The sequence below is a fragment of the Trachurus japonicus genome, chromosome 23 (genome assembly GCF_045865225.1).
Source record: "Trachurus japonicus isolate A0001 chromosome 23, Traja_1.0".
Taxonomy (NCBI): Eukaryota; Metazoa; Chordata; class Actinopteri; order Carangiformes; family Carangidae; genus Trachurus; species Trachurus japonicus.
This window is the reverse complement of record NC_140929.1, coordinates 14,475,846-14,503,724: the sequence shown is the minus strand read 5'-3', so window position 1 is coordinate 14,503,724 and position 27,879 is coordinate 14,475,846. Positions and strand designations below refer to the sequence as shown.

The 27,879-nt window shown below is 42.6% G+C and overlaps 1 protein-coding gene across 2 annotated transcripts; it reads left to right on the top strand.

The window, feature by feature from the left end:
• Positions 1-5,586: 5,586 nt before the first annotated feature.
• Positions 5,587-27,158, top strand: mdfic (MyoD family inhibitor domain containing). 2 transcript variants are annotated; one of them, XM_085769791.1, is made up of 5 exons: positions 5,587-5,870; positions 6,185-6,346; positions 8,347-8,457; positions 21,140-21,532; positions 25,957-27,158. In XM_085769791.1, exons 2-5 carry the CDS (start codon positions 6,253-6,255, stop codon positions 26,205-26,207), a joined length of 849 nt encoding a protein of 282 aa, XP_085625917.1. In that variant the 5' UTR covers positions 5,587-5,870; positions 6,185-6,252; the 3' UTR covers positions 26,208-27,158. The 2 variants fall into 2 exon arrangements, with proteins under 2 accessions (XP_085625917.1, XP_085625919.1); XM_085769793.1 differs by having other exon boundaries at positions 6,152-6,346.
• The last annotated feature ends 721 nt before the right edge of the window (positions 27,159-27,879 follow it).

The window sequence follows — 27,879 nt, the reverse complement described above, 5'->3', positions numbered from 1 at the left end:
TTCCAGTTTCCCAGACTGACGGTGCTTATTCACGCTGCAGCTGTTGAGGAGGTTAAGTTAGTTTGGATAAGCAGTCACTCTGACATTTAGGATGATTACCCAGCATTCATCACAAGCTAACAGGAAAAAACACCCTAAGCTGTCCATACTCCCTTTTTTACTGAAGTAATCGCACATGAGTCAAGAGAAGGAAAAATAACAAACCGCAGCACTTTTGTATTGTCCACAGGCCATCTATTCAAACCAGGCCATGTGATGTGCCATTGTGAAGTGATGTCATGGCTGCTGCTCACCTTTAGCTCGGGTTTGTCTTTAATTATTGTCAGGGAGGAACACACAGCCCAGCTCATCAACTGGATAAATATTTGACCGCTGTTCCATAAATTGGCATTGGGGGTTTATTTTAACGACGCATTCTGTCCAAGCCAGACATCATGCGCCGAGCGATGCACAGTGAATTGGCTCTCTGCAGGTGACCACAGCTCGTCTCGGCATGAGGTAAATTAAAACTCACATTTCTGTTGAGGAAATGAGAGATTTCATACACTTCCTGAATTTGTCTTATTTAATTATAACCTATGTCAAAGCCTAATCTAGGAAGCTTAGGCAGGGCATCCAATTAATCAAGAAATAGGTATGTTTGTGGACTGTGGAGGAGTGTGCAGGGATGTGTGTGCATGTGTGTGAATATCTGTGTGTGTGTGTGTGTGTGTGTGTGAGAGAGAGAGTTATTGCATGAATATGGGAGCATATCTGTGCTTTGTTTGTGCCATCATTTGTGCTTTTGGGTGCATGTGCATGTGGGTGGCTGCACGTGCCTGTGGGTAAAATTTGATCTGCCTCAACCCGGGGGGTTTCACTAACAGGACTCAAGGGTATGTGCTGGCACCATGTGAGAAAGCTCAAAGCAGGACACACAGGCTATGAGGCGTCACGCCCTAACACATAAGGATCCCACTGTGATTTTTAGCTAGCGTCGCTTTAGCTTGGCTTATGGTTTATGCTAATCGCTAATCTGTGAAGGATCATAGAAATCCAAACAGCCTGACATTTTTGATTATCATTCCATGTTGGACAACAAAGGCAGCAAAGGACAAAGAAGACAGACACAAAACTTTAAGGAGAAAAAAAACCCAACATCAAAATATTACATTCATTCACTCATTAGATTTTGGGGATAGAAATGCACGCAGTGGCATCAGAAAAATTAGATTAATGACAATTTCATGCAAGCATTAAGCTGCTCACAGTTGCGGTGATCATGAGCGTTTCTCACTAAGGTTCTGATCACATAAGCAGCTACAAGTCGCCTCTGGCACGAACTTGTAACATTGCATCAATTGTCACAATATGATCTAATAAGTCAGCGTCTCTGTCTCTGAGTGGCATGTATGTAGTGTAAAGTTGCATGCCGTAATGTGGCCGTGTTTGTTCCATAGGTCATGAAGATGAAGAAACTAAGAGGTGGGGGCAAATATGGCGCTGACATGTGAGTGGATCAGTGAGTGAGTATTTATGCTCTTTGTCTCAAGTGGTCTCTGCGTTCAGATTCAAGTTTTTAAACCAGATTCCACCTTTTTCTGGTTTCCACATATCATCAAAACATCAGCATATGGCAGAGCAATGAGCCTGAATGATGGGTCAAACACAGTTGCTGTCACGGTGGCTCTGGATGATTGTCAATAAAGTTAAATTAATCACAGATGGGTGGCAACTTTGATCTCATGTTCTTCCAGGAGCTGAAGGGTGCCATTTTGAATCCCCTCTAAAGCTGTGGCGCAGGTGTCCTCCATACATGTGGATCTTGTATCGCCTGGCCTGAGTTATTGTGATAACCTGTCGAGTGGGCCGACAGAATGAATCGCTGATCACCTGGTATTCTTTTTTTTTTTTCTTTTTCTGAGCGATACATATTTATGAAGTCTGGTGTTTTTGTGTGAACATTCGTAACTGATTATGTGAACTCCTCTCCATCCAAACTTGGAGTCCAGATGTGCAGTTATACAAGCTGAAAGTCAGGCGTTCAACTCCCAATGTCCATGCTCCTTGAGGAATAGGGTGTTTGTTTGCATTGAAAGCCTAATCAGTTGCAGTAACAGGCCTCAGTCTGATCATAGAGAGATTTTTCTTTAATGAGTCCATCAATTCCTGCCCTATTCATGTCCATTCCCCATCCAGACAGAATGACTCAAACTGCCAAACACAAAGCCAGCCTCCTTTGACAGTTGGGCCAATAAAAGGTTGAAAGTTTTGATCAGAAAGCCTCAAACAATCCTTTACTTGGAGAAAAAAAAAAGGACTTACCATAATACTATTAATCATGTGAGGGCGTCAGGGTTCAGCTGGTGTCACGGTCATCTTGAAAAAGCCTTACTTATTAACTTCTACTCATTCTGTGTGGACCCGTGTGTAAAATCTTTGAAGGTTTGATCAGGTACAGGTGCCGGTGTCTGCTGTTTAAAACGGCACCCCAACTCTTTCGGCTGGCCATTAAAATCGACGTGAAGGCCAGCGTGGGCCAACTTTTGCATTTCTGTTAGAATGGCAATCTGCTGAGGAATATGCTCATTAGGGATGATTACAGATGTTCTGTCCTACAGCCATTTTCTGCTTCTCAGATCAGTTTCGGCTGAAAGTTTTACTCGGTAACAAAAAACAAATGTGGCGGGTAAGAAACTCTTGATAATAAGGGAGCCTCACAGCTAACGATACAGGTGTACCAGCGGCGGCACACAAAACACAAGGCTCACACTGCTGCAAATAATCCACTACGCAAAGAAGTAACACATCAGAGCAATATTTGGGAAAAATAGTCACTTTTTTGCCAAGTTATATATGAAGTTTGATCCCACTTCATTAATACAGGTAAAGACAGATTTTATTGTGTTGTTTCTTCCCATTTGTAAATTTACTGAGTCTTGAGATCAAAGTCAATCTTCTCATGTAACTCTTGTCAAGAAAGCTATAAAAATATTTCACAAAATGTTAAATCATTGCTTTAAATAAATTTAATTAATAAAAAAAAAAGTTTTAAAGACAAGCATCAAAGACCCATAATGCCTTGCCGGCTGTAAAGTGGGAGAGGAAAGACATGGGAGCTTACAGTGGGAGTTTTTTTCAGAGGGATTGTGTGTTTATGTGTGTGTGCTGGGGGAAGCCATACACAGAGATGCATGTTTGTTTGGGGCCAGATTCCCTCCTTTGCCAGCGAAGGAGGATTAGGCTTGTTGGCAGCGTGTGCACCGACTGAGCCGGCGCTTCTCTTCACCACTACACACTCCAGCAATCAGGCAAGCTGCCAAACAAACAGATGAAGTCAACAGAGAGACGTTTCCTTGTGTCTTCTGAGATGTGACTGCAACAGATGCAACGCTGACACCGACGCTTGACACAGTGTGACAGCCTACTGTGTCTACACAGCCGCTTCCACTTTGACTTATTCTGAAGGTGGAGGGAGGGAGTCGGGGACGACACTATGCACATGATCACACACAAGATAATGTTTGTCAGCAGCAACAGCGGTGTCACCATGTAAGAGAGACAAAGACAGACGACGGGGGTTGATTTCACGGTGCAGTCATGTTGCATGTACTCCTCAAAATGATTTCCATATGTGGGGAGGACCTCGCAGTCAGTTTTTTGAGGTGCAGACTTTGATTTGCTCTCTGCGGGATTCAATCTCCGAGGTGAACTGTGGCCATTACACACTGCAAGGTCAAAATCCCATTACTTAAATGCAATTTTACCCATGATTTTTTCTTACAGGCCCCATCTCTCAAATATATCTCCACATTGCCACCCAGATAGGCAAGCTGAAAGCACTGCATGCTGGTTAACGGAGTTCTTGGCTTTGAGCAGCGCTAGGGGATGGAGTGAGGGAGTATCTGTATCCAAGTAATTACAGTCTGAGGGGGCACAGAGGTCCTCTGTGATTACACATCAGCCCTGTAATGGATTCAACACTTATAGACGGAGAGAGAGAGCTGCATTCCTTACCTTCCCATTGCCAATGCAGGGAGCGGGTGGGAGCAGGCAAGGTGGGGCGGGGTAGGTAGGTATATCTGCAAGATGGATTACGTGGGGTTTGCCGAGTTCAACATTGACACAGATTCATCGTAAATCATTATGCCGGGGACCCGGAGTGATTTCTGCATTAGGAGCAGAAAATGGAGTTCAGCCAGTCAATGAGGGAGGGCATATTTCACATCAATCACCTCCACACTCTCATGTTACCAAGGCTTAAATCTCACTTATACTGTTACCAATAGAGTTCAATGCCTATGATGGCAATCAGCAAGACACTGCACTAACAACATCCTACTGACTACACAGAGGACACAGCATGCTGGTCCGCTGCTTTATTATTTAAAGTGAATTATGTATGAATTGAAATGGAGAAAAGTAAAAGATGATGTTGGGACCAAAGACTTTATTTTTCTTGTATATATGCTGCATATATATCCTATGTAGTTTTTCAAACTTTAACTCATGTTGGCTAACTTCCCAGCTGACTTCCTGCAACAGATTTATTCATATTCCTTATGGAGATAAGGTTAACTAGAGGCTGAGTTTGTGACTGAGGTTAACAAGTATCCAACCAAATATACTTCGGATTCAGGGGGGTTTACAATGAAGCCCAGGTCTTCAGGGGGACAAAATTTAGAGTTTAAACCTTGTTAAATTGGATATCCATAAACAAAAGCATGCTCTATTTTTATTATTTTTTTTGTTGAACTTCATTCAAATTGACCTCAGAGGGTCACCTAAACCTCTCATTAAGAAACAGTTGTAGAAGCAGAGTAAGAAGTCTAAAAGACTGTATTTAGGGGTTCATATGCCTATGTAAACTCCAACAGGTCCTCCAACATGTTCACAGCTGGGGTCTGAGACTCAGTAAGTTGTGTCTTTGTGAATGTCATCAGTTATCAGTACAGGATGATGCTCATAACCCATTCTGAAAAAAAGATTAAGCATTAGGCTGCTGAGACACCATTATAGGCCTATATGTATTGCCATGTTTAAGTTGGCATATGGTTCCCATGGGTTACCAGACATTATTACATTTTTGAAAGGTCGGTTATGATGACTTGTTATATTATGTGGGCTATCAAAAATGCTCAAAAACATCTGAAAGTGTGAATTTAAAAAATGTTGCTACAGTTTTTAAGATTCCATGACTAACTTTAACATCACAGAAAAAAAAAGAAGTCACAATGAAGTAAAGTGATCACATCAAACTATCACCACGACAGCCATGGCGCCTTACAAACTTCACTATAAATTATAATTTATTATTTTAATGCCAGTGTAGGGCACATTAAATATAGGCCACTTTACTATATATTTCAACGCTCTGTGTTCATTCTCGTCACATTTTAAAACTTAGACGAGTAAATTATAAAGCACTGGTGGTGTATTTTTTTTTCTTTTCTTTTCTTTTTTTGAAGTTGAGAGTTTTCCTAACTTTATTTTTGCGGAACACATGTTTAGGGAGGGCTTTGTTCACTTCTCTGCCGCCAAGGGAAGCAAAGTGAGTGAAGAGTGGTTTCACTGGCTGCGGTGCAGGAATCCGGATATGATGAAAATGTTTTAGACGCAACTATCCTCAGAAAACTACCGCCACTCAACTTCGGAGGCGTCGCGAGCGTTATTATTGACATTTTTATGTACGTCAACAGCGGTCGGACCGAGAAGAACCGGGACAAAGTTGCAACTAAAGTCACGTTAAGTTGAGTTTTTGGGACGCTTTAGTTTACTCTTTCACCCAGTTTCTTTGTTTTTTCTTCCCACCGTCCCGGGGTAAGAGTTGGAGAGGAAGGAAGGATGGAAATAAGTCAGATTTGAAGCAAGGGAGTTGTCATGTTTGAAAGGTAAGTTATGCTTTATAAACAATATGTCCGCTTAAGCTATAAACAGCACTCAGCAGGCGTCCGTCGCTTTTAGATAGAGAAAAAAGGGAGTGTGTGAACAAATGGGCTGCACATGGACTCTCTCAACAAGTTTATGTAAAACGCGAGAAGGGAAATTTCCACTAAGTTTTTTTTTTTTTTTTTGAACTGGAGCTCGACGTCACTTTTCTCGGTGTGTGAATAAGCAGATGACTTTCTCAAGTTGAGTAATGACCGCTGGTGTTGCTTTCGTGTCTTTCGAGCCTGTGCTGATGATGAGACATTGGTTTTCACAGCGCTGAGGGCTGAGGGAAAGGGAGGAACTTCTTCTGCCGTGTGTGTGTCCCGAAAAGACGACTGTCTCATGTCCAAGGAGACCGTCCTTCCTCCGGATGAGCCGGCAGGGCCAGGCAGGGGCCCCCAGCAAGAGACAGATCCCCTGCTGTCAGACTCACACGGTAAGGGCACACAGGAACAGTCCTAGACATGACAACAAAATTAAATTTAAGTGACAAAAAGTGGGTCTGGGGTTCTACTGGTGCCTGAAGAGGGTCCCAAGGGCATTGCAGGGAGTAGTAATGTAACCAGGGTTTGATTGGCAGCTTGGTAGCCACTGAAAATGACCCCCCAAAATGTAAATCTGGACTGGCTCACACTTCACAACATAACTCTGTGTTCATTGGGTCTGACACACAGATTCTTGTGGCCCACAGCACAAACCATAATGTGATTGTTGTTAACCTGCAAACATTTAGGAATCACTGCTGCTACAATTCACAGCTCATGTGTCCATGAATGTTTATGAAGTTTTTTTTTTCCCTCCTCTCTCTGCTGCCAGTGCAGTACAAATGAAACTGAGCTATAAATATCAGTGACATATTCTGTCAAGAAGTCTTGTTGCCTGCCTGGTCAAACATGAGAGAAACGGTCTAAAAATGAAACACAGTGAGTGAGTCAATGAATGCATTAACAGATTACTGGTACATATCAGCATTTATCAGTGTGCTTGGGACAGTATCAGCCTTGTCTTGTTAAATTATATTCATGTGACTTTTAGTATACATCAGTATCTGTGCTCCAGTGTTAAGCCTTGATAATGTTTTTGCTTTTTTTCCTCAATAAAGTCTGAAGAAACGCCCTGGTGACTATTAACAGCAACCACAGCCAATTATAGTTTTTAATTAACTTTCTAGTTGCCCCTAAGATTATCACATGTAAAATAAGCTTACCCCCACACCCCCTTTTCATTTTCCTTCAAACAAGCAATGAACCGTTAACCATCCTATTTATACCAAGCATCATTATGGCACTGTCAAAAAATAGCAAAGTAGGACAAAGTAAGCAATCACTGGGGCTGCTGGATTGCGAATGGATTTTCGCTGGACCTTCAAAGGCGCTTGCAGTAAAGACTGAATTTCCCCTCTCAGGGGACTGTGGATGTACTGAGAATAGACCAATTTATTTCTAACTGTGATCACTAAATACTGCGATGCATCACAGAGTACTGCTGCTAACGCAACTGCCGTTGCCATACATCAGCTCCTAGCTGAGATATGTGCCATATCTATCTCGAGCTGCTGGCCTGCAGCCATCCGTTCCACTCCTCCATCCATTATTGCTTACAGACAGAGAGTGGTGTAGCAATGGAACAAACACATCAAGCTTTGGTAAACATGATTGTTAGTTTTTGCTGAATCATTCTTCGCCCCTTTTTCTGCCTCGGGGTCATAGCGAAAGTGGCTCAAGACACAGTATTTCACTGACAAACTTAGAAGCTTAGAGAAACATTGGGCTATGAGCAGGCATCTGGCAGCAAACCAGTGAATAAAGTCATTGTGGAAGGTTTATTTACTGAACAAAGCAGCAGTGTGCAATGAGCAAAGCGTCAGCAAGTCTTGAAGTCCAGAAGACTGAAGACATGGCTTAGAGTGGTGCACAGAGATGAGTGAAGCTGTCTCTTTTTTGCATAGCTATCAGGCCTAGATTTTTGCCCACATACTTTTTCCGATTTAGATGAATGCAGTCTTTATGGCAGTAAAAAGAAGCTTGGCAGGTAGAGCACACCCGGGAGCAGAACGAGAGAAAATGAGATCCAGAGCTCTGGCAAGGCCTTTACCTGAAGCGCCCCACCATGTTGTGCAACCATCTGCCAGCGGCCTGTGTTTTTTCTGGCAAAAATAGGCAGCGTGACCCCTGCACCTCTGGCTCGTCCAGCTGTCCCTGATATTCTGTCCACTGTGGCTGACCCTGCTGTAAAAGTTTACATCTGTTTGTGGAGGAATGGCTGTAATACACGTTAATTTAGAACAGTTGCGCTCATAATAGCATAACATTAAATTAAACAACTGAGGCCCTCTCTAGTAGTAACCACGCAGCATAATATTTTGCTTCTTAACGTTGTATGCAACAGGTTTTCCTTCTTCAACCATGTTTAATATTGAATGCTTTGTGACCCTAGATGCTTGTGACAGTGAATCATCAGGAAGAACACCGTCTCCCAGGAAACCAGCCACCGAAGGACAAAGTCACGTGACAGATGAGAGGCCTAATTATTGCGAGCCTGTAAGAAGTAAGTTTTAACGACCTGGGAAAGCTGTGGGCGGACAGCAGGATATCTTGGTGTTATTTTTAATGATAAACAACAATGAGCTGTTTAATTGGAGACAGTGAAAATGATTAACATATTCTGCTTGCACAGTCAGATGGTTGAGTTTAACAGTTGAAGGTGTTTAGCAATGTTTTATTTATCATTTAATGGTTATAATTTGATCCTTTTTTATATAAAAAAGAAATACTCCAGCTGTGAGGAATAGTTGTTATGACAGTTGCACAGTGTGCACGCAAAAGGTAGGGTCAGTTGGCCAACTAAAATATTAGCTTCAGTGTTTCCAATTAAAATAGTATCAAGATAGCACAGAGGTCTCTTGGCAAGTGAGTGGTAATATGCATGCTCTCTCGTTCTGCCATAATGACCCAAACTTGGCTCGTTTCTCCGCTTTTGCTTCTCCTTCCAACCCTCAGGCTTGTGTTGTGGAAGTGGGGAAATCCTGTCTGTGGTTCTGGCATTTACTGTCTTAACGCACTGATTGCATCTTAGCCACAATGTTTTAACCCCATACCAAACATTTACCTATTGGACCAGAGTTACACCAGCCGCTAGAGGCAGTTCTCTATTAAACAGTATCTTCAGGTATATTATTCCTACCAGTAACCAGTAACCATACCAGTAACATGTGTTTTTAAAGTCATGGTTGGCTTTTTTTCTGTGTTTTAAGATCTAATTTTATAACTCTGGAAATGTTGGAAGCCCATATTATACCTCTGAATTACTCTCACACTGTTTTATGCAAATGTCCCGATACAGGGAGGTCTTACAAACAATTATTAGGCATTGAACTGCTGAGTTATTAGTAGGTCTAATTAAGTCTAGATTCACTCTTGTTCAGTTTAATGACTGGATACCGAGCTAAGGAGTGCAGGTCACAAAAGGAAACCGGTTAAAAGTTTTGTGCGAGTGTGTGTATGTGTGTGTTTTATTGTTTCTAAGAAGAGTGAGATGTGTCAGCAAAGGCTAATAGCAGCTGATTGCTTCCATCCATGTAAGTGCCTCGTTGTAATAAGGATTGTGTTTGCATTTGACACAACAGTTCTTTTGTTTCTAGGTTGTTAACTTTTCCATGGCGCCTTTTCCTGCCTTTTTTTTGTGTTAAGCTTAATGACTTGCCAGTGGCTTGTTTACTAAAGCAGCGAGGAAAAGAGATTCAGTTACCAAAAAAAAAAAAAAAGATTTTCTGTCAAGAGGTCTTTTTAGTTTGGCAGGTATGTGGAGTATTGCACTTCTGGAGGGAGGCATGCTTTTCTTTCATCTCAGCAGATAAGCCCCTGTGACAACAGTTTTGCGTTGTAATTGAATGCAACCCCCCCCCTCTTCCTTCACCCCCAAACGCAGCCACACACAGCCTCTCCTCCACATATGCACACACACAGACTGTCTGCTGTGGGAACTTCAGATGGAGGAAGTCATGCTACCGCTCTTAAAATAGTCATGTCAGATGAAGACCCTAATTTGTGCTGTGATAATCTTTGTAAAAGTTTTATGTTATCTGCATCTGTTTGTGGTTAAATCAAAATGGGAAATTCTTACATTTACAGCAGGCTCGAATTAACCCCTTTTTGTTACATAGACCCCAGCAATCTCTCTGTGGTTTTGTTTATCGAGGTGGCCAATCAGAGTGATCCCTGGCAGGGATAATTGAGAGCCCTCTCCAATGCAGAAACAGGAAATCAATAAGAAATCATCTGCTCGCCTACATCCTGGCCCCTCGCTGTTTTTTCCCCCCCAGCTGTCCCACTTAAAGCTTGTGTACAGTGTGTGGATGGTGACTTTTCACAACAAGAGGAAGCCTATTGTAATGTTGTAATAACAACACAGATCCTATTTCATGCGTGATAACATTGTTTTGACAAGTTGTCTTTTTAACCAGCGAGTCCTGCTTAAAACAGGAAAGTAAACATGGCAGTGGTTTCATAGTAATTTAAAACTGTTCCTCGCCGAGTGCAGCATCCATTTGCATGAGAGTGCAGCAAACAGTGTGCAAGAGTAACTTTATCTTGCCAGACAGTTGCAAAAATTAATCATTAGACGTGTGACCTAAAAAGATAGAACTGTTGTTTTAAAAATGCACATAGTTGGTTAAAAAAAGAAAAAAAAGCTAAAGTGTTGTTGCTCAGGGGGTTTGCCAACCACTGTGGCTTGTTATAGAAAAAGAAGTACAAGTCTGCCCCGTCCTCTAAGGCCTTTGTCAATGAACGGTTCCTCTGTGGCTCCGTCATCCTGGGGGAGGAGGGAGAATCTTGTGGGAGAGACAGACATTCCTCAAGGGACCGTTCTGGGTTTTCAAGCAGCTGATATCTCCTGCAAACAGGGCCTTAGCTTCCCAGTCCCTGCCAAGAAATAAATTGCTACCACCCAGGACCAGTTTTAGGAGTTTAATCGTCACATTATTCACCGGATTGTCAAATACTTTTTTTTTTTTTTTCAAAAACGCTTCTGTGGTTGATAAAGATGACCTTACTAGCTTCCCAAAGAACAGGTCTGTGTTTTTTATCTCAGGGAAATTCTGTAGTAAAAAAAGGAAGGTCAAATAACATGACTCCCTTTTTTTTTCAAGGAAGACATTAGTCTGACCTTTGTGTGAATCCCTGATTGGGCTCTTTAGTGGCACACCTTCAAGGTTATTACCTGTGTGCAGAAGTGACCTTTCAGAAGTGAATTTGTGACCCCTAATAAATGCAGTAAAAGGGATTGTTTAATGGGAGAGCATCTCATACTTACACCTGTCTTGCAAGAGCAGATTCCTGACAGTGCAACAATTAATATTCATACACAAAACTATAAAGTGTTATGATAGCAGACAGTTGGCGGAGTTAGACTAAGATAAAACAAAGGGCAAGTGCCTCTTCATCATCATTTTCATCATCAGCGCTGAAATATTTTTGCTTCCCAAGTGTTGAATCAACATGCTGAGACTGTCCCACTTTGCCTCATGTATATTCCAAAGTTGCTAAGTACTTTAAGACTTTTTAACCCAGAATGTTTTTTTTCAGCTATAGGAACTGCATGGTGATTGTTGTTATGCAAAATTCATATCTTTATTGTAATCCTCAGAGCCCTGTCTCTGCAGAAATAATGTGTCTAAAGCATAGACCTATTATAAACTGAACCGTAATTTTCAAGTGATTACTTACCAGTGGGTCATGGAATCAAAAACTGTATAAATAGGGTGAAATGCTAGTGTAGGGGTTGATTAAAATGGCCATTGTAATTCTACCTCTGTTGTAATTATTTTCTCATTGTCTTGGTGCAGATAGATTTCATATGGGAAATTTCAAGTGTGTTAATTAGCATATTTTACCCGAAGTGCCCGAGCCTATTCACTGTTAATTTTTTTTTTTTTTTTGAAGATATTCAAAATACTTGAGCCAAATGATTAGATATGCATACCTCAATTCGTGGACTGAAGTCTTTTAAGTGCTTATGTTAGATACAAGGCAACATATATGGATTTTGATTGTGGAGGAAGAGCGTTTTTAGTTTTTTTTTCCTTTTTCTTCGACGTAGAGAATTTGGATGTTCACAATCATTTTAACACCAATTGACCTTTGTGTCTGAATGGTTCTTGTGCAGCACATATCTGCAGAGGTGGAAAAATGGAGGTGGTTCTTTAATGACAGGAGCAAAAACACATTTACTAAGTAAAAATACTGAAAAGAATCCAGATTTAAATGTAGTATTATCAGGTAATGTTACCCTACCACTTATATACAGTACAGTATAGTTAGTTTTAATCTAATACACCAACCAATCAGTTGTTTTTTATTAGACTCAAGCAAGTAAATTCAGGAAATTACATGTACATCTGTGTAATTTGTGTAATTTTACTGTCGAGCGCATAGACAGTTGCAACCCAGACACTGTTATGTTTATATTCTCTGTCTGTTTATCACAGGTGAGGCAGGTGGACAGCTCCCCTCATGGTTATTGTCTCCCAGACCAGTGTCACACAAGTCGGTGTCAGCGCCGTTTCACAGGCCACTCACAGAGAGAGGAGAGAGTGAAAAAAAAAAATCAGCTAGTTCAAATGAGAGCAGCGCAGGGGGGATTACTTGGCCTCTAACAGGGTTTTGGCTCCAACATTAAGGTTAAAACCCTTTTCTATTACTGAGATCTCTGCTGATGTTGCCCCCACCAGCCCCGACCCCCTCGAGCTTCCAGCTCCTTGCCCCCTTCGTGTTTGCAGGTTCAGTGCCTCTCTGCGAGGTCATTCTGTCAGGCCCCCCTGATCAGCGGAGGGTGACCGGGGACCAGGGGATGGCTCCCATCCAGACACGCAGACAGCCACAGCAGACACCGGCCCCGATGAGTGCAGTACACCCCCCACCCCCCACCTCGCCCCCCCCTCCTCCCTCTTCTCCCGCTCTTTCAGGCTAGAGCTAAAATCGATGCAGGCGTCTCTGTGTTTAAAAAGCCACTCAGAGGCAGACGAGCAACTCTGTCTCAAAGGCTGATCTCCCAGCTTAAGGCCTTGATTGGCATCCCATAGATGTGAGGCGCTGACCCACAGCTGTCCCATTAGTAGAGGGTTAATGTCGAGATTGATACTGAGCAAATAAAGGAACTAGGTATGTGGGTATTTTGATAGACTGCCGATCCCCTCCCTGACCCAGAGACAGACCTCAGCTGTATTTCTGCTTTTAGGGAGTGGTAGCGCCGCTGCCAGATCCTCATCTCCGACTCCAATAGTGTCTGCGCACACAGCCGCTGTTTATTTGGTGTGTGTGGTTGTCCCAGTGTCTGCCGTTTTGCATGTGTGTGCCTTTTGAGTGGATGGTGCACAAGCGGGGGAGGACTGTGCGCATGCGCAAGTCTGCGCGCCTGCCGTTGAATTTCAAACGAACGAGTTTCCTGTGGAACTTCTACTTCAGCGAGGAGATTTTGAAGCCGGTGGAATATTTGAGTCATCGATGTAACTGAAACTGAAAATACCCCCGTTCCCCCTCCCTCTCTCTCCCTCTCCCTCCCTCTCCCCCTCCCGTGCACTCCTGCTCTGTTGCTCAGTTTTTGTTTTCGAGTCGTCAGCGAGGAGAGGGTGGAGCACGTTTTTGGAGTATGGAGCCTGGCAGCTCCCTCAGGCCTGCTCTGAGTCACGTCATAATTGATCTTTCTAGAAATTGTGGTAGCTAGCCGTGTAAAGCCTAAATCCGTGCAAGATGTGCAGCTTTTTAAAGAAACTGCAGTCGAGCATTCAGGCTGTCTTTATACCACACTCTTTCTCCCCTCATGGATGGTGAGAAACAGATGAGGGAGAATGAAAGGCGTTTGACAAAGCTTAATGCAGACACGGGCTCGTACAAATTCATCTCAGAAATGAGGAGAGGAAGAGAATAACGCACCATTTAGTGTCTCTCACGGCTGCCAGGTTGTAAGGCTTTGAACGCTCCTTGATGTCTCGCGTTCTGCTACATTAGCAGCACTCAAATTAGCACCGTGCCAAATTCCACACAACAGTGGGGAGACCAGAGACCTCTGTGGCCGGAGCTCGGCCCATGGGGGGGTGGGGGGTGTGTGAGCGTGGATGACTTCCCCTCAACATGATTCATGTAAGAGAGAATGGCATCTCATTGGGAGTTTCGGTGATTTAGATAGCAGTCAGACATATTAATCTGGGAAAATGTTCCGTTTTGAAATCAAAGGATAATTGATCACCCCCTCCCCACCCCGCTCCGCCACCACCTGCCCTCCCTTTTCCATCTCTCTCTCACACACACTCGCACATGAACGCACCTGAACCAGCTTCATGCACCGACTACGCTGAGAGGTTCATGTCGTCAAATCAAGCTCTTGTCTTTCAAGTTGCCTTTGCTACTGTAAAATGTAATTAAACAGAACAAGGTCCGGTGGGGGTTATTTTTTCCACTCAATCAGCAGCAAAATTTGAAATTAGGAAACCCCTGACACCCTGTTTCTCTCTTGGTTGGATGGATGCGGTGGCAGCGGTGGCAGCAGTGGCGGCAGCGGCGGTGGTGAGGGAGGATTGGAAATAATATTAAGCGCTGTCTTCAAGTGTCACTTCCCCCTTCAGCTGGGTGGAGGAGCCAAATTTGAATGACTGTCAGAATGAATTAAAACAGGTTGGGAAATAAGTATGTCACCGCTGACTGTCCTGGAATGGGATAGAAAAACAGACAAAAATGTGATGTTTCCTGCTTAACTGAGATGCTACACAATATGATCAGCCCTGACAGGTGAAGACAGCTAATAGAGTTCTGTTACAGGCTACCATAACCCACCCACCCACACACACACACGCACGCATACAGAGCATGTCACTTTTTGCTGATGAAGAGCCAATATCAGAGCAAGTAATTTAGCTATCCTCAGTGGTCATCATCATCTGCACAGCTATCATCATCATTTTATCTTGGATAAATACAAAACATCATGGGGTGTGTGTGCTCACTGACAGGACCAGGATTGCAGTGTGATGTCCGGAGTCACATTTTATTTTTTTTCTTCCCACGTCTATTGAAACAAGTGACATTCCTGTTAGCCTATGTCAGGTCGCTATCCACTCTGTGTAAACGCTCCAGACAAGACCACTGACTTGGCCTGGCTCCCACATCTTTACATTACAGGAGTAATTTTCTAATCACAAAGCTGGTTTTACGGTTGGCGGTTGACATCGTCAATTTGCTTTAATGTCACACCGCTGATATCTGCATTGTACTGATACCAGTCACAGTTTTTGTTGCTGTTGTTGTTGTTGTGATGGGACACTTAAATGATGATCTTTAAGTTGTGTATCTGTTCCTTCCAAGGCGTCCTTCTCTAGACAATAAAGAAAGTCCTTGTCCCGGAGTTTGGAAGGTCAAACGGTAAACGAGGCTTTGATACACCCAAGGAAATTTTCAATCAGAGCCCTTTGTAATAACATTCATTTTACTATTTTCCTCTTTCTGTGTGTCCCTCTCGCTCGGTCTGCACTATAATTCCCCTGGTTTTGCGTCTATAAATATGGACAGGGAAGATGTATAATTTCTAATGAGAAAATATATCCCTTTGGATTGAAAGGCAGGAGCTGTTCCACGTGCTGGTGTTTGTTAGGAGGAGAGATGATACCTCGGGCTGTTTTGGCAGAGAGAGGAGGGGGGGTGGCGGCAGCGGCGGCGGTGGTAAGACGAGTCTGGCTAGGTCATTGCACATTTACAAATTAGCATTTCAATCATGCAGGTACATGGCCAGCCGAGCAGAAAATATACATGTTTTTCTAATACAAGTCACAAAAAAGATAAACAAAACACTGGCTGTGTTAGAAGAATTAGCATTTCAGAGCTAACTGCTGCTATGTATTCTACACATTTCCGTTTGGGACTCATAACTAAAAAATAAAGGTGTCTCTTCTGCTCTCATATTCTATTCAGTGTTCCCTCACAAACTTGTAGCATTGTGTAATAACGGCTATTAAGAGATGAATACAAGATCTGGGTTTGTGGTGTTTATTTGGCTGACATGATGTGACATTTGAATAACTGTATGCTCTCTATGATGGGCATTCTAATAAGCCTAGGCAAACACCTTTCGTCTCCTTCTCCCTCTACCTCTCCGTCTCAGGGGCATTAATATTAAAAAGGACTGAGCTTTAGAAACACAGAGCTTGTGTGGTTGCTCAGTCCGCTCCCTGCTTTACCTGCGACTCTGGGCGTAGCGGTGTGCAAATGAGAATCTCCTCGCTGCCCTGTTTGACCTCTGTGTTATATTTTCATGTTCTCGACTATTTTAGAATTCTTGTTTATACAGCTCTGTTTCAGTTGACATGCATGCATGCATATTCCTTCCTGGTAGGTCTGCTCTGAGCACGCGTGTGTGTATATGTGTGTGTATGTGTGTGTATGAGATCCAGTAGGCTTGTGACACATATATGTACACTCCTCCTCTTCTTTTCTTCTGTCTTTTGGGTGCAATTTCCAGCTCCCTCCTGTAGGACCTATTTTCTGTGACAAAAACGGAGGTGTTTATATACTCAGTTTTACATACAGAGCGATCCCCCACACAGCTCTGGCACAGCTCCAGCGCTCTCCAGGCACTCCGGTGCTCGGTCCCTGTGTGGCGCAGCCACTGAAGACTCGGTGACAAATGGCAATTATATTTGTGTGTTCTTCATGAATCCATCAAACACTGGCCTTTTAAAAATGCTCCCCAGATATTTGAGGCTGTCAGCTACTAGTAGCTGGGACCAAATTGGGATGCTGCTTAGACAGTCAAGAACTACTCACCCCCTAGTTTCCCCTGTGATGTGTGTGACAGCGTGTGTAGGGGAATACCATGTTTTATTCAACTACAAATGTACACTCTCAACAGTTGTTGATGTGCTAGAAATAGGGCGGTTACAAGTCCAATTTGAAGTGTATGTGTGTGTATGTGTGTGTGTGTATATGTAAGCTTGTCCAGTTGTTCCTCCAGAACATGGTGTTTTAATGCAACCTGTCAGCCTGTGTGCATTCGGTTATCTCAGGACACCTACAAGCTTGTGGCAACTACACAACTCTTAGGATTTTTTTTTTTTTACTTGCTGGGAGTTGTTCATACTAAATTTTGATGCTGGCTGTGTTTCCTGCTGTGTTATAGGAACAATGCAGTAGCAGCGTGCCTCTGTTGCTCCGCCAGGATTTATTAACAGGGCCAGCTCATATTTGCATAAATCACTTGAATCCTCACTTGATGTGGAAACAAACTTTATGTTCAAAAACTTTATTACTCTGTCACATTATCCTGAAATTCTGAAGTCCAATCTTGTGTAAACCCGCAGTAAAAGCTCACAGATGTTTGGTGCACTTCAAGAAATGTCTGTAATACACTGAAATTCACAGGCTGAATGTCTAAATTTATATTGTGTGCAGTTTTACAGTACATAATCAACTTGGGAGGGTTACTTTAAAAATGTAATCCAGTACAATTACAAGTTACCTGTTAAAACATGTAATCAGTAACTAAGTATCACAAAATTGAATTGACAGATTACTTTAGTTACTTTTGGATTACTTCAATACCAAACATGCAAATTAAGAATGTCACGCATCAATCCGCGTAGATTAGATCGCTCCAAACTGGAATTCAAATACACAGAGCATCCGGTAAATTTCAAATTTTAAAATTGAACAGCAAATCGAGCTCAAAAAAGGCAAATTGATCTGTTGTTTATATTTTATTTTCACTTTATACACAGCAGTGGGTGATGATTTGATCCGTCAGTCAGAGCTAAACCACAGCGGAGACAGAACGATGTGTGGAAACTGGGCTACACACAGATGGAGGCTACGCAGGTGGCGACTCGTTTCACATGTTGGTTTGTTGATGTGTTGTGTTGTAAAGTGTCGATATGTGTGCGCGCTGTGCGTATGTCTGCTCTATAGCCTATGGTTGATTTTAAAAATGTAATCCTGCCAAGTAATCCCCATTTTTATCAAATATACTGGTAATCTGATTACATGTTTTTTTTGTGTACTGTAACAGATTACAGTTTGTATCCTGATTACGTAATGCCGTTACATGTAATCCGTTACTCTCCAAGCCTGTACACAATGAACAAAAAAGATGCTCCTCAGGTACTCAGAGCAAGTACTAAACACATATCTTTCACATTGCATTTACAGTAAAAGTTTTTTGATGCCCCAACTTATTAACGGAGTGTAATTCCAGCAGGACTCACTGTATTTCTGCTTTTTCTCATTATGTCTTCATTTGTCTCTCGGTGGCTGTACAAGTCCGTCATTGCCATCTTTGACAGTATCATCATTATCGTGATCAATGATTATGAATATTATTCCACAGTGTCCATTCATCTCAGTCACTGTGCTCATCAGGATAAAAATAAAGACTGTGTGTATGTGTAAAGACGATTCCAAGAACCTGCCAGTGAAGTGCGCCGCGCTGCAGACTTGAACCACTTTTTAGGGCTTAGCAGAGAGTTCGAAACCTGAGTTGCTGCTTATGTATTCTGGGTTTTACGTGGTGGTTTCTTAATAACTATTTGTACTTTGGTAAATTGAAGGCTTGACTTCCTCAAAAGGAAAGGTAATTATGCCTCCCAGTCTACTTTGGCCTATTTGTGCATGAACGTGTATCTGTGTGTGTGAGTCCATGTGGCTAGTTCCCTTAACCTAAATGGGAGGAATTACTGTATTATTACACAAGATACTGCGGGTGATTGATTTGTTAAGGAACTGAGAGGAGTTTTCTGGGCTGTACTCACTTGGAGAAACAGGTGAATTATTCTTATTATTGTGCGGTGTTAGCTGCAAATTGTGCAGTGTTTGCGTGTGTATGGGGTCTTTGCAAATGAGTTTGGACAAGTTAATCATGAGCTGTAGAGAACGATTTAGCTTGTCATCCCCATTAACGTCAGCCAGCGCTTCTGGTGTTTACACATTGATGAGACTACATCTGATGAATCAAATAATGTAAATAAAAAGAACTGTAGTTGGAATATTTTAGATTTAATCTCTTATTTTAAATCATTGTCAGTGATTGTAAATCTAAAAATAGAAATCCAACCATCCTCATTACATGGAAAAAGACTGAATAAATCCAACATGTTTACTGGTTTGTTCCCTTGAATGTTGCACATTACAGCCAAAAGATGAGCTGCCTTCTGGTTTGTGGTTTTTGTCGATTAAAACATGAAGCTAGTAAGTCACTGATTCAAATTAACTGACTGCAGATCAGTGTAAATTGTATTTTTCAAGAATATAAATTCATTTTCAGATACATTTTTTTCAGTCTCAAAATCGTCCTTGGTCACCCCCAGTACACACCACTGTGTTGATGTGTGGGAAACCCTATGTGGGTGTTTTCCGAGGTTTCTTTATAATATTGGTCGGCGCAGCTGAAGGAAAAAAAAAGAAAACACTTGGGGGAAAAAAAAAAAACAAGTGAAAAACGTGCACAGTTGCAGCTGTCAGGGGTAAAACTGAAGAACAACAGATGCAGCCTACTCCGAGTCTCCTTGTTAGCAAGCTTTAGTCTCCCTTCACATTGTCATGGGCAGGCTGCAAGGCTTTTGTCTTTTGGAGAAGAAAATCCATCAACCTGGTCTTAAATCACTGCATAATGAATTCTATCGTGTGCTACCCAGTTGTCTAATTCAAATTGCATGGAATCCTGATCCCTAAAGTCTATATTTGTTTATCGGAGCAGCATGCAGAACCCTGAATAAGGAGAAGGCAAAAAACCCAGTGTGTGTATTTAATTGCTTTGTTTTACATCCACATTCACGCCCGGCCTCTCCCAGAGTGATGTGTTGTTAAAAAGCACAAGGCCCGATTCCCACACTCTCGCCCTCTCTTGTTAACCGTAATTGCACTTGTTGGTGTGCTGACAGAAAAGAAAATAGAGATGGAAAGAAATTACCAGCATCATATTAAGTTCTATGTTTGCATCTACTTTGGAAAATTTGTTGATTTTTGGACAGCTGGAAAACACTTAAATAAGCCAGCTTGGACTACACAGCTGGTGAACAAAGCTGAATTGGGAGCTTGGCAGTGAGGATACCATATATTCAATGTATGTAAAGGGGCTATAGTATAGGAAAAAAAATGAATGGGTATGGTTCACACAGACAAAACTTAAAAAGAGATGAATAATTCACAAAATCTCAACTTAACCATCCACTGGCGGCGTGTGCACATGCAGGTTGGCTCTGATGTGGAGGGAAGGTAATGTAGGAGTAACTCCCAGTAGAGCTGAATGTGCAGGTGTTCCTCTCAGTAAAATGCCACCTCCTTTGCTCACTCACATCCTTCTCCTTCTTTCTTATCAGACAGGTCGCTGTCTCCTGACTTTCTGTGGCTGTCACACATACACTTAGAAAGACTAGTCGAGGCCATCTCCGAGCTTTCAGAGGAAAGGAGATCATTACCGTTGCAGACAGCAGCTATTTTGTATATGCACAATATCACAGGCTCTCATTCTCTTTTTTCTATATTAATCTCTCTTTCTCTCACACTGTCTTAACTCACCTGGGTACTGCTCCCGCAAATGTCTTTCTGCCTACAGCAGTGGCTTTTTGTGAACCTGTCACATACAAGGTGCCTATATCTCTCTGCTTCTCTCTGTCACTCCGGGTTGAAATGTTTGCCATATGATCGATATTATCATGTTGGGAAACGGTTGGCAAGATTTGCTGAGAGTGATTTTCACTGAGAAGGGTGTCTCCATCTGTGTTCGGATTGTAAGAACTGAATATCACAAGCCGCTGTGACTTTGTATGTGAATAAGTCATATGTAGTGTAAGGTGCAGAGAGTGCAGATAAAGTTCTCTTTCAGTTAAAATAAAGTTACAGTGTTTAGCCCACAAGGCTAGAAGGAATCCACATCTCTTTGTCTTCCATGAAAAATAGACACCATAAATGCTAAGTGAGTTTTAAAGGTAAACCACCAGTTCCTTTTACTGCTGTGGTATCTTAGTGTTTTGTGGCGTTCTGTCTGCATTCACATTAAAAAATGTAGTTAACAAGTGATACTCTGTATTTGTTCAATAGTCGTTGTATTTGTTTTAAAATGAAGACATGCAGGTGTTTCAGTTGAATGAATCCACAATATAAAATAACTCCAATTTAATGTGTTAAATGCTTTGAGTTAAACTTTTTACTAAGCAGGACTAACACAGACATCCTTTCTTCATGTTTCTCTCCAGCTCAACCTCAGCCTGAGTCTCAGCCAGTGGCCTCGGAGCCTGCTGAAGGAGAAGCTGCCAAGGACCAAAATGGCTTTCGCCACAACAGCACTGGCACGCCCGCTCTGAGTAATGGCAGCGGAATCCACCCTGGCATCGGCGGGGCTGGGGCCACGCGCGTATGCACTTGCGGCGCCAACATCAGCAACACGGGCATCATGGGTGGGTCAGGCCCCGGTACTAGAGCGGCGGCGGCGACCGCGCCGACTACAGAGCAGCCCAGGAAGCAGCCCTCCACGCCCGTGTCGCAGAGGATGCAGAGGAAGCTGAGGTCCAGCTTGTCGGTCAACAGCGACAGCAGCAGGCGCAGCAAAGGCAGTTCCACTGGGTCGCAGAAAGCTCCTTTACCAGAGGGTGAGTATCCATACACAGGTAATGATGGACAGCGAGCTATATGCCCACACACGCCCACTGACAGCTGATGCTTTTACTAACTTTCCTAACATTTGTTCGCTTGCATTCGTCTCCGCTCTTCTGCATCCCACCTTGTCTTGGTCATGGATTCATTTCATAGCGATATCTCTGGAGCTGAGGTCAGTCAGGGCATTTTAAAGAAATCATTTCTACTTGATTGCACACCAGTGTTCATAAATATATATATAGAACGCTCCAGTCGTCATAAGAAAACATCAATTAGTTGGTTTAAATAGTTTAAGTAATTAATTTGATGTCAATGAAAATCAACATTGCTGTATGTGCAGCGTTTTGTAGGAAAATATAAATATCTTCCCTCACCTGTTCGACAATACCAACTGATCTCTAACCTGCAGTGAAATGAGAACGCCTTCACATTATCACAATCAAAGTGATTTTTGTGTTTTAGAATCTATTCCTGGGCGGTGTCCTGAAATAAAACCTTATAAGATATTGATAATAAATTCTTACCTCCTCTCACCTTTTAATGATGGGAGTGCCTGACCCCCTCATATTTATCACTCCTGCCAAGCAAATGACATTTTATCCTGCTCCTGCGGTTTTTATTTTCTTTAACAACAAGTCAGAGAGTCCGTTTGCCATGCGGGGAAGCCGTCACTTTGTCAGGTGCAAGGCCGAGGTGAGTCCGGTAATGAAGGCGGTCGACTGGTCCCTTTCCAATGGGGAGATAGGTGTGACCGTCTAACGAGGCCTGAGAGCACGGGGTGCCTATTAAAAGTCGTGGCCAGCCTTCTTCAGGCCCCTCACGGCCCCTCACACCTCTCTGGGCCCTTTCTGGCTCTCCCTACATCCCGTCAGCACCACCCTGGCCCTCATTAACAAGGCCTCATCGCATCTCTCTTGTAACTTCTGTACTTGCTGTGCATGCGTTTGTGGTCGTGCATGTGCTCTCTTTCCGTTCATACCCCATGCAGTATTAGGTTGTAGGCCAGTTTCTCTATGGAAGAGCAGCTATTCCTATGTATTCATCCAACACAAGGCCTTTGCTGCATGACTTAAAGTGGTCAAGCTGAGTTTTATGTATAAATGAAGGAGAAAAGTGAACCGTCAGATCTCTGATGATTCTATACTTGAAATATATATCAGATCAAGTTACAGGCACACATGTACTATGTACATCCATAGAACTGAAGAGCGAAGGTGTGAGGCATCCACCAGAGATATTCCAAACACATCATGTTTTCAACATCTTAATTGGTAAAGAACAGAAGGGAGAGCATGAAAAAAAAATAAAACAACAGCCGCTCAACAAGTCTGTCTCATTATGGCTTTTGTGTTGCTTATTTGCAGACACGAGAGCTCTCAGAATCAATATGTTCGCTCTCAACTATTTATTTCCCCCAGGAAAACAGCCAAGCTGTTGTGTTTGAATGTTTACACGGATTAACATAATCTGTTTGCCTGTGAAATTAGCCTCCTAAACAGCCCCCTGAACACAGGAAATAAAAGGCGTAAGCTAGCATGAACTAGCTCTGGGGATTCTGCTGCTCCCTGTGTTTCTTGGCACATGCCGTTGGCACCGAAGCCAATCTGTGATAACACCGCAGCTTCTGAGGAGTCATTTACCACACTGCTTTTGTTTTAGCGGGGTGGGTTTGTTTCAACTCCTGTCATCCAGTTTGTGTGTCTCTGTTAATTGTGTGTAATCAGTTAAGGTCTCCAAGCTGCTTTAGCCTCATTTAGAGACTTAGGGCCAAGGCTGCGAGCGCAGTCTTTTTCCTAAGCTTTGAACCTAGACGTGTTTGTGTGTGTGTGTGTTGTGTAAGCCCTAGTCCTCCAGCTTTCACTTTTCCCTCAGTCATACATTATAAACAGACCTGCTTTAAAGTGCATGTGGTGGACCTCTGCTGTCCAGCCCACATCCTCTGCCCTCTTTACCCATGTGTGCCTTCTGTGCATTCCCCCTGGCCACCAAGGCTTTGTGTGATCAATCTCTCTCTCTTTATCTTTCCTCTGTCTAGCTATCTCGCCCTCTCTCTCCCTCTTTGTGAGTTTGAATGTTTTGCACAGCTTGCCGCTCCGAGGCCCATCCAGCTTGTTTTGTGTCATGCCGCTCCCTTTTTTTTGATGTTAGCTTTCCAGATGTCTCAAACTATTTCCTCAGAGGCGCCGGACGCTGTTTTTGGCCCTGCAAAACTCTGGGCTTCATCGCAGCTCGCTGACATTAAACAGGAGCAGTGTCAGTGTGCGCTGCTCTGTCTGTCTGTTGCTTGATTTCACTCTGTGTGTCTGTCTTTCTGTCTGTCTCTCTCTGTTTTCATGGAGCTGTGCCTTGCGTCCAGCTCTCTTGTGTACAGTATACGACCCCCCCTCTCTCTCCCGCTCCCCTCCTCCTTGCTGCCTTCTCTAAGATCCAGACTAATCGCTGGTGTTGAATTATACATCCAAGTGAATAGCTGAGATGGCCGGCCGCTGCTTAATGCCTATGTACTGTGTTTATATCGTATTCACCGTCTGCTGTTACAGTCTGAATGCTGGCATGGCTTTACCCTCTGGGTCCTTCAAAGTTTGTTAGGCTGAACTTTGAGGTTTTTGTGCATGCTGCTGTGACTGGCCAGCGCTTATTGCTCTCATTGGCATTTTGCTGCACTCAGATGACAGTACGCTGCAGTCAGTGCCAGTGTGGAGTGAGGTATGACTTCTGTTTTTTTTTGCTTGCATGAAACAAATCCACAATCTGGCCAACAGCAATTTACCGCGTGTCCACACCAGATGTTCAATAGTGAAAGATTTATTCACATGCATCTCCCATCACTGCCAGTGTTATGGTCTCAGATAAGTATAATAAGATGCATTCAAACTTCAGGCACCCTCACAGACACACAAGTCAGGCACGTACGCACGCTTGCTCGTTTCATGTTCCCTTCTCTATCTTGTTTGTATCGCAGCCTGCTAATGCTTCTGGTCAGTTCTGCAGCCCTGAGCACTGCAAAAATAGGAGAAAAAATCCCCCTCTACTTTGATTAATCAAACATGAGCATCCAGCGGTCCTCAGCTTGCCTTCCCATGCCATCCTCCACACTCTCCTCCTTTTCGCTTTCCCTCTAACCCAATCAGTAACAGCCCCTTCTGACAGCTCAAGATGGCCTGATGAAAGTTATGCAAATGCAGCCTGTTTGTAATGCTATTTTTCTGCATCCATCCACATCATGTCTTTTTAACACTCCAAAGCTGTGGCGCTGTGCTGGCCTTGGTTCAAAAAGGAGACAGCTGCAAGGAGTATATGCCAGGCGCACTCAGCGAATGATACTTAGTATGATTTAGTGACTTGGATTCAACTACAGAAGTTCTTAGTGTGGAGCAGCTGGATTAATGAAATCATAAATTGTGTGCATTTAAATAAACAATTTAATCTCACATTTTACACTAACCACTCACAATGAAGAGTTTTATTCCAAATTATTATTATTATTATTTATTTATTTTTTTACTGTTTGGAAAAAGTAACATCAGCAATTTTGACTGACAGGTTCAATTTAAGATGTTTTTTTTTTTTAAAGGAGATTGGGTAAATTTAGTATTTAATTTGATTTAATTACCAAGTACAGTACCTATATTAAATTATACTGTTTTGATGACGTTTTCTGGCGAGAGTTAAAATATTTGGCAATACAACTCTTCTGTACCATTACTAACATACTGCATCAGTGGACAGATTCTGAGGTAAAACTTTGTATTTGTAGCAATTCATTACGCATTCAAACCCGCTTAGTAGCATTTTAATGAAATATGTAACTAATTCAGTCATTCAGAAACAGATTTGTGATGGGTAATGGGCACATTGGCAATTTAAAGGGGAACTCTGTATTGCTGTGAAACAACAGGCTGAAACTTGCCACCAGCCACATAAAGTGAAGAGGTTAAATGTTAATCAGAGGTGTGAGCATTGCCAGCATTAATCCACCTATTTGCCAGGGAGAGACTCTTGGACTTTGCTAATCATCTTTGTGTGATCAACCCAGCAGTTTGCATGATAATGCCACAATTATTTAACAGTCCGTTAATCAAAACTGCAGGAGAGGAATTCATTTCTTTGAATTTCTCTTATTTCCTTTATCCCCCCTGCCTAGTTAGCCCTCACCCTTTCTGCCACATACCTCCTCTGTTGTACCTGTCAGCCTGCCAAGCATGTGGCTTCACTCATTCACTCTGCACTGTTTTTAACAGGCACCAATTCTTGTGAATATTAAACCTATATTCATACGTAATGAAATTAATTCACAGACACATTCAGATTTGTGTATTTTTTGTGTTTCTGTTATTTTTTTTATTTTATTCACGCTTTTGTTTCACTTTATTTCACTCTACAACTTGTCACCCTGGCTGGTTTGACACGGACCCAGACTGCTGCGTCCACTGCATCTTGGCTTGCCTGTTCTGTGAGTTCCTGACGCTTTGCAACATGGTGGTGGCGCAGGCCTCGTGCGGCGCGTGCACATCGGAGGCGTGCTGCTGCTGCTGCTGCACCGACGACCTGGGAGATGACTGCAACTGCCCCTGTGACATGGACTGTGGCATCATGGATGCCTGCTGCGAGTCCTCAGACTGCCTGGAGATCTGTATGGAGTGCTGCGGCATCTGCTTCCCCACATAGGGAGGCCTGCGCAGGGTCTCAGATGGGGGATAACTGGACCCCACACGGAAAATGTAGAAGGACACTGCTGCTGCTGTCACATTGAATTCAGCAACAGACAGAGGGAACAAGGGTGTGTGGGTGCGCTTGTGTGTGTGTGTGAAGTTCAGCATATGTGTTTGTGGATGTCCTTTTCTTGTGATGTGTGTGTGTGTGTGAGAGAGAGGATGGTGCGGTTGAGTAAAGCATGCTTTGAAAGATGTATTTTGACACTGGGCTTCTCCATCAAAACCAGCTCAGCAGGGGCTACAGTAACTCCAGATATATGAACATGTCAGTTAAATCTATAGTTTATAGTAAGTCGTCTCTGTTAAGTTTTCTATCCTTTGCGAAAAAGTATTATCACAGACTGCCTTTGAAGATTTTATTGTTACATCAGGAATGCTGACTAATTGTATCTTATCTTACCTTATTTTGGTGACGTATATGTTGTGTACGTTCAACAAAATGATATAATTTACTCTGTTTTCATTTCACTACTTTTTTTAATGCTCAGAAGCTGAGGTTGCAGTCTTAGTACTGTACAACACTGTAAGAGGTTTTATGTGACACTTCATACATTCTTAGTTGCATACTGTATTTTTGCAACACAGACCTTAATTCACACATCTACTGTAGCACTGCAGAACAGCTGAAACTGGTGAAATATCAAAGGTGAATCAGGACATCATATCATCTGCTACTGTAGGGACAAAATACTTTTTTTTTTCTTTCAAACATTGAAAAATAAAAAAATGAAATGGCATATCATTCCAGAACTGCACAAAATTGCTGATGGCTAAATCATACAAAGTACTGGAATGGCTATGAAAACATTTTTGTACCAAAGAATCTCATCTCACACCTCCTGATTTGGCAGCGTTTTGAAGCCTCGGGTTTACTGGAAATACAGTGCAGATCCTCACATCACACTTTTTTTTTTTTTTTTTTAAACAAAACCTTCTGACCAGTTCACTACACAGTTTTAGATAAACAATGTCTACAGCTTATGTCTTTGTTTTTCTGAAAGTCCTCCTCTAATGTCAGCCATCAGTGATTAGGCTTTGTCAGCTGCATATGGTACAAGTCTTCTCTGTGATGCTCTTTTACATACATACTGTGTAAGTATGACTTGTTGAACTGCACTCTGTTCATGAGGGGTGTGATAAGGAATTAAAAAATGGTGACCCTGGTTGCCATATAAGCGGCTTTCGGGTATGAAGCCCAGTGACTCATAATACAAAAAGGGAATCATGAACTGTCATGCTGAAATGGTAAACTAATGCAGGGTAAAGGCAGTTTTCTTCTCCTTTTTTTTCTCCAGTTGCTTAATTCTGTGTATTTCGAGATGAGGTTGCGGTGAATCACCAGTGGAGTCATTTTCTTGTCTCGGAGATGTGCTTTGATGTTGTTTAAGTGATGATACTTAACGCTGGCCCTCATTAGCACTGCTTGATAAATGGTAACAAAAAAATGTCCCTTCGTAATGCCAACAAAAGATAATGTGCTGTCATGTACGGCTCGTCTTAATGGCGCACTGTTATTGTGTATAAGGAGGTTCGACGGGCACCTCTGCAGCAGAGAATGTGCAGAAAGGAAACCTCATTCCTCATTCCTCATTTTCATGTTTATGATTAACTCAAGCCACAAGTTT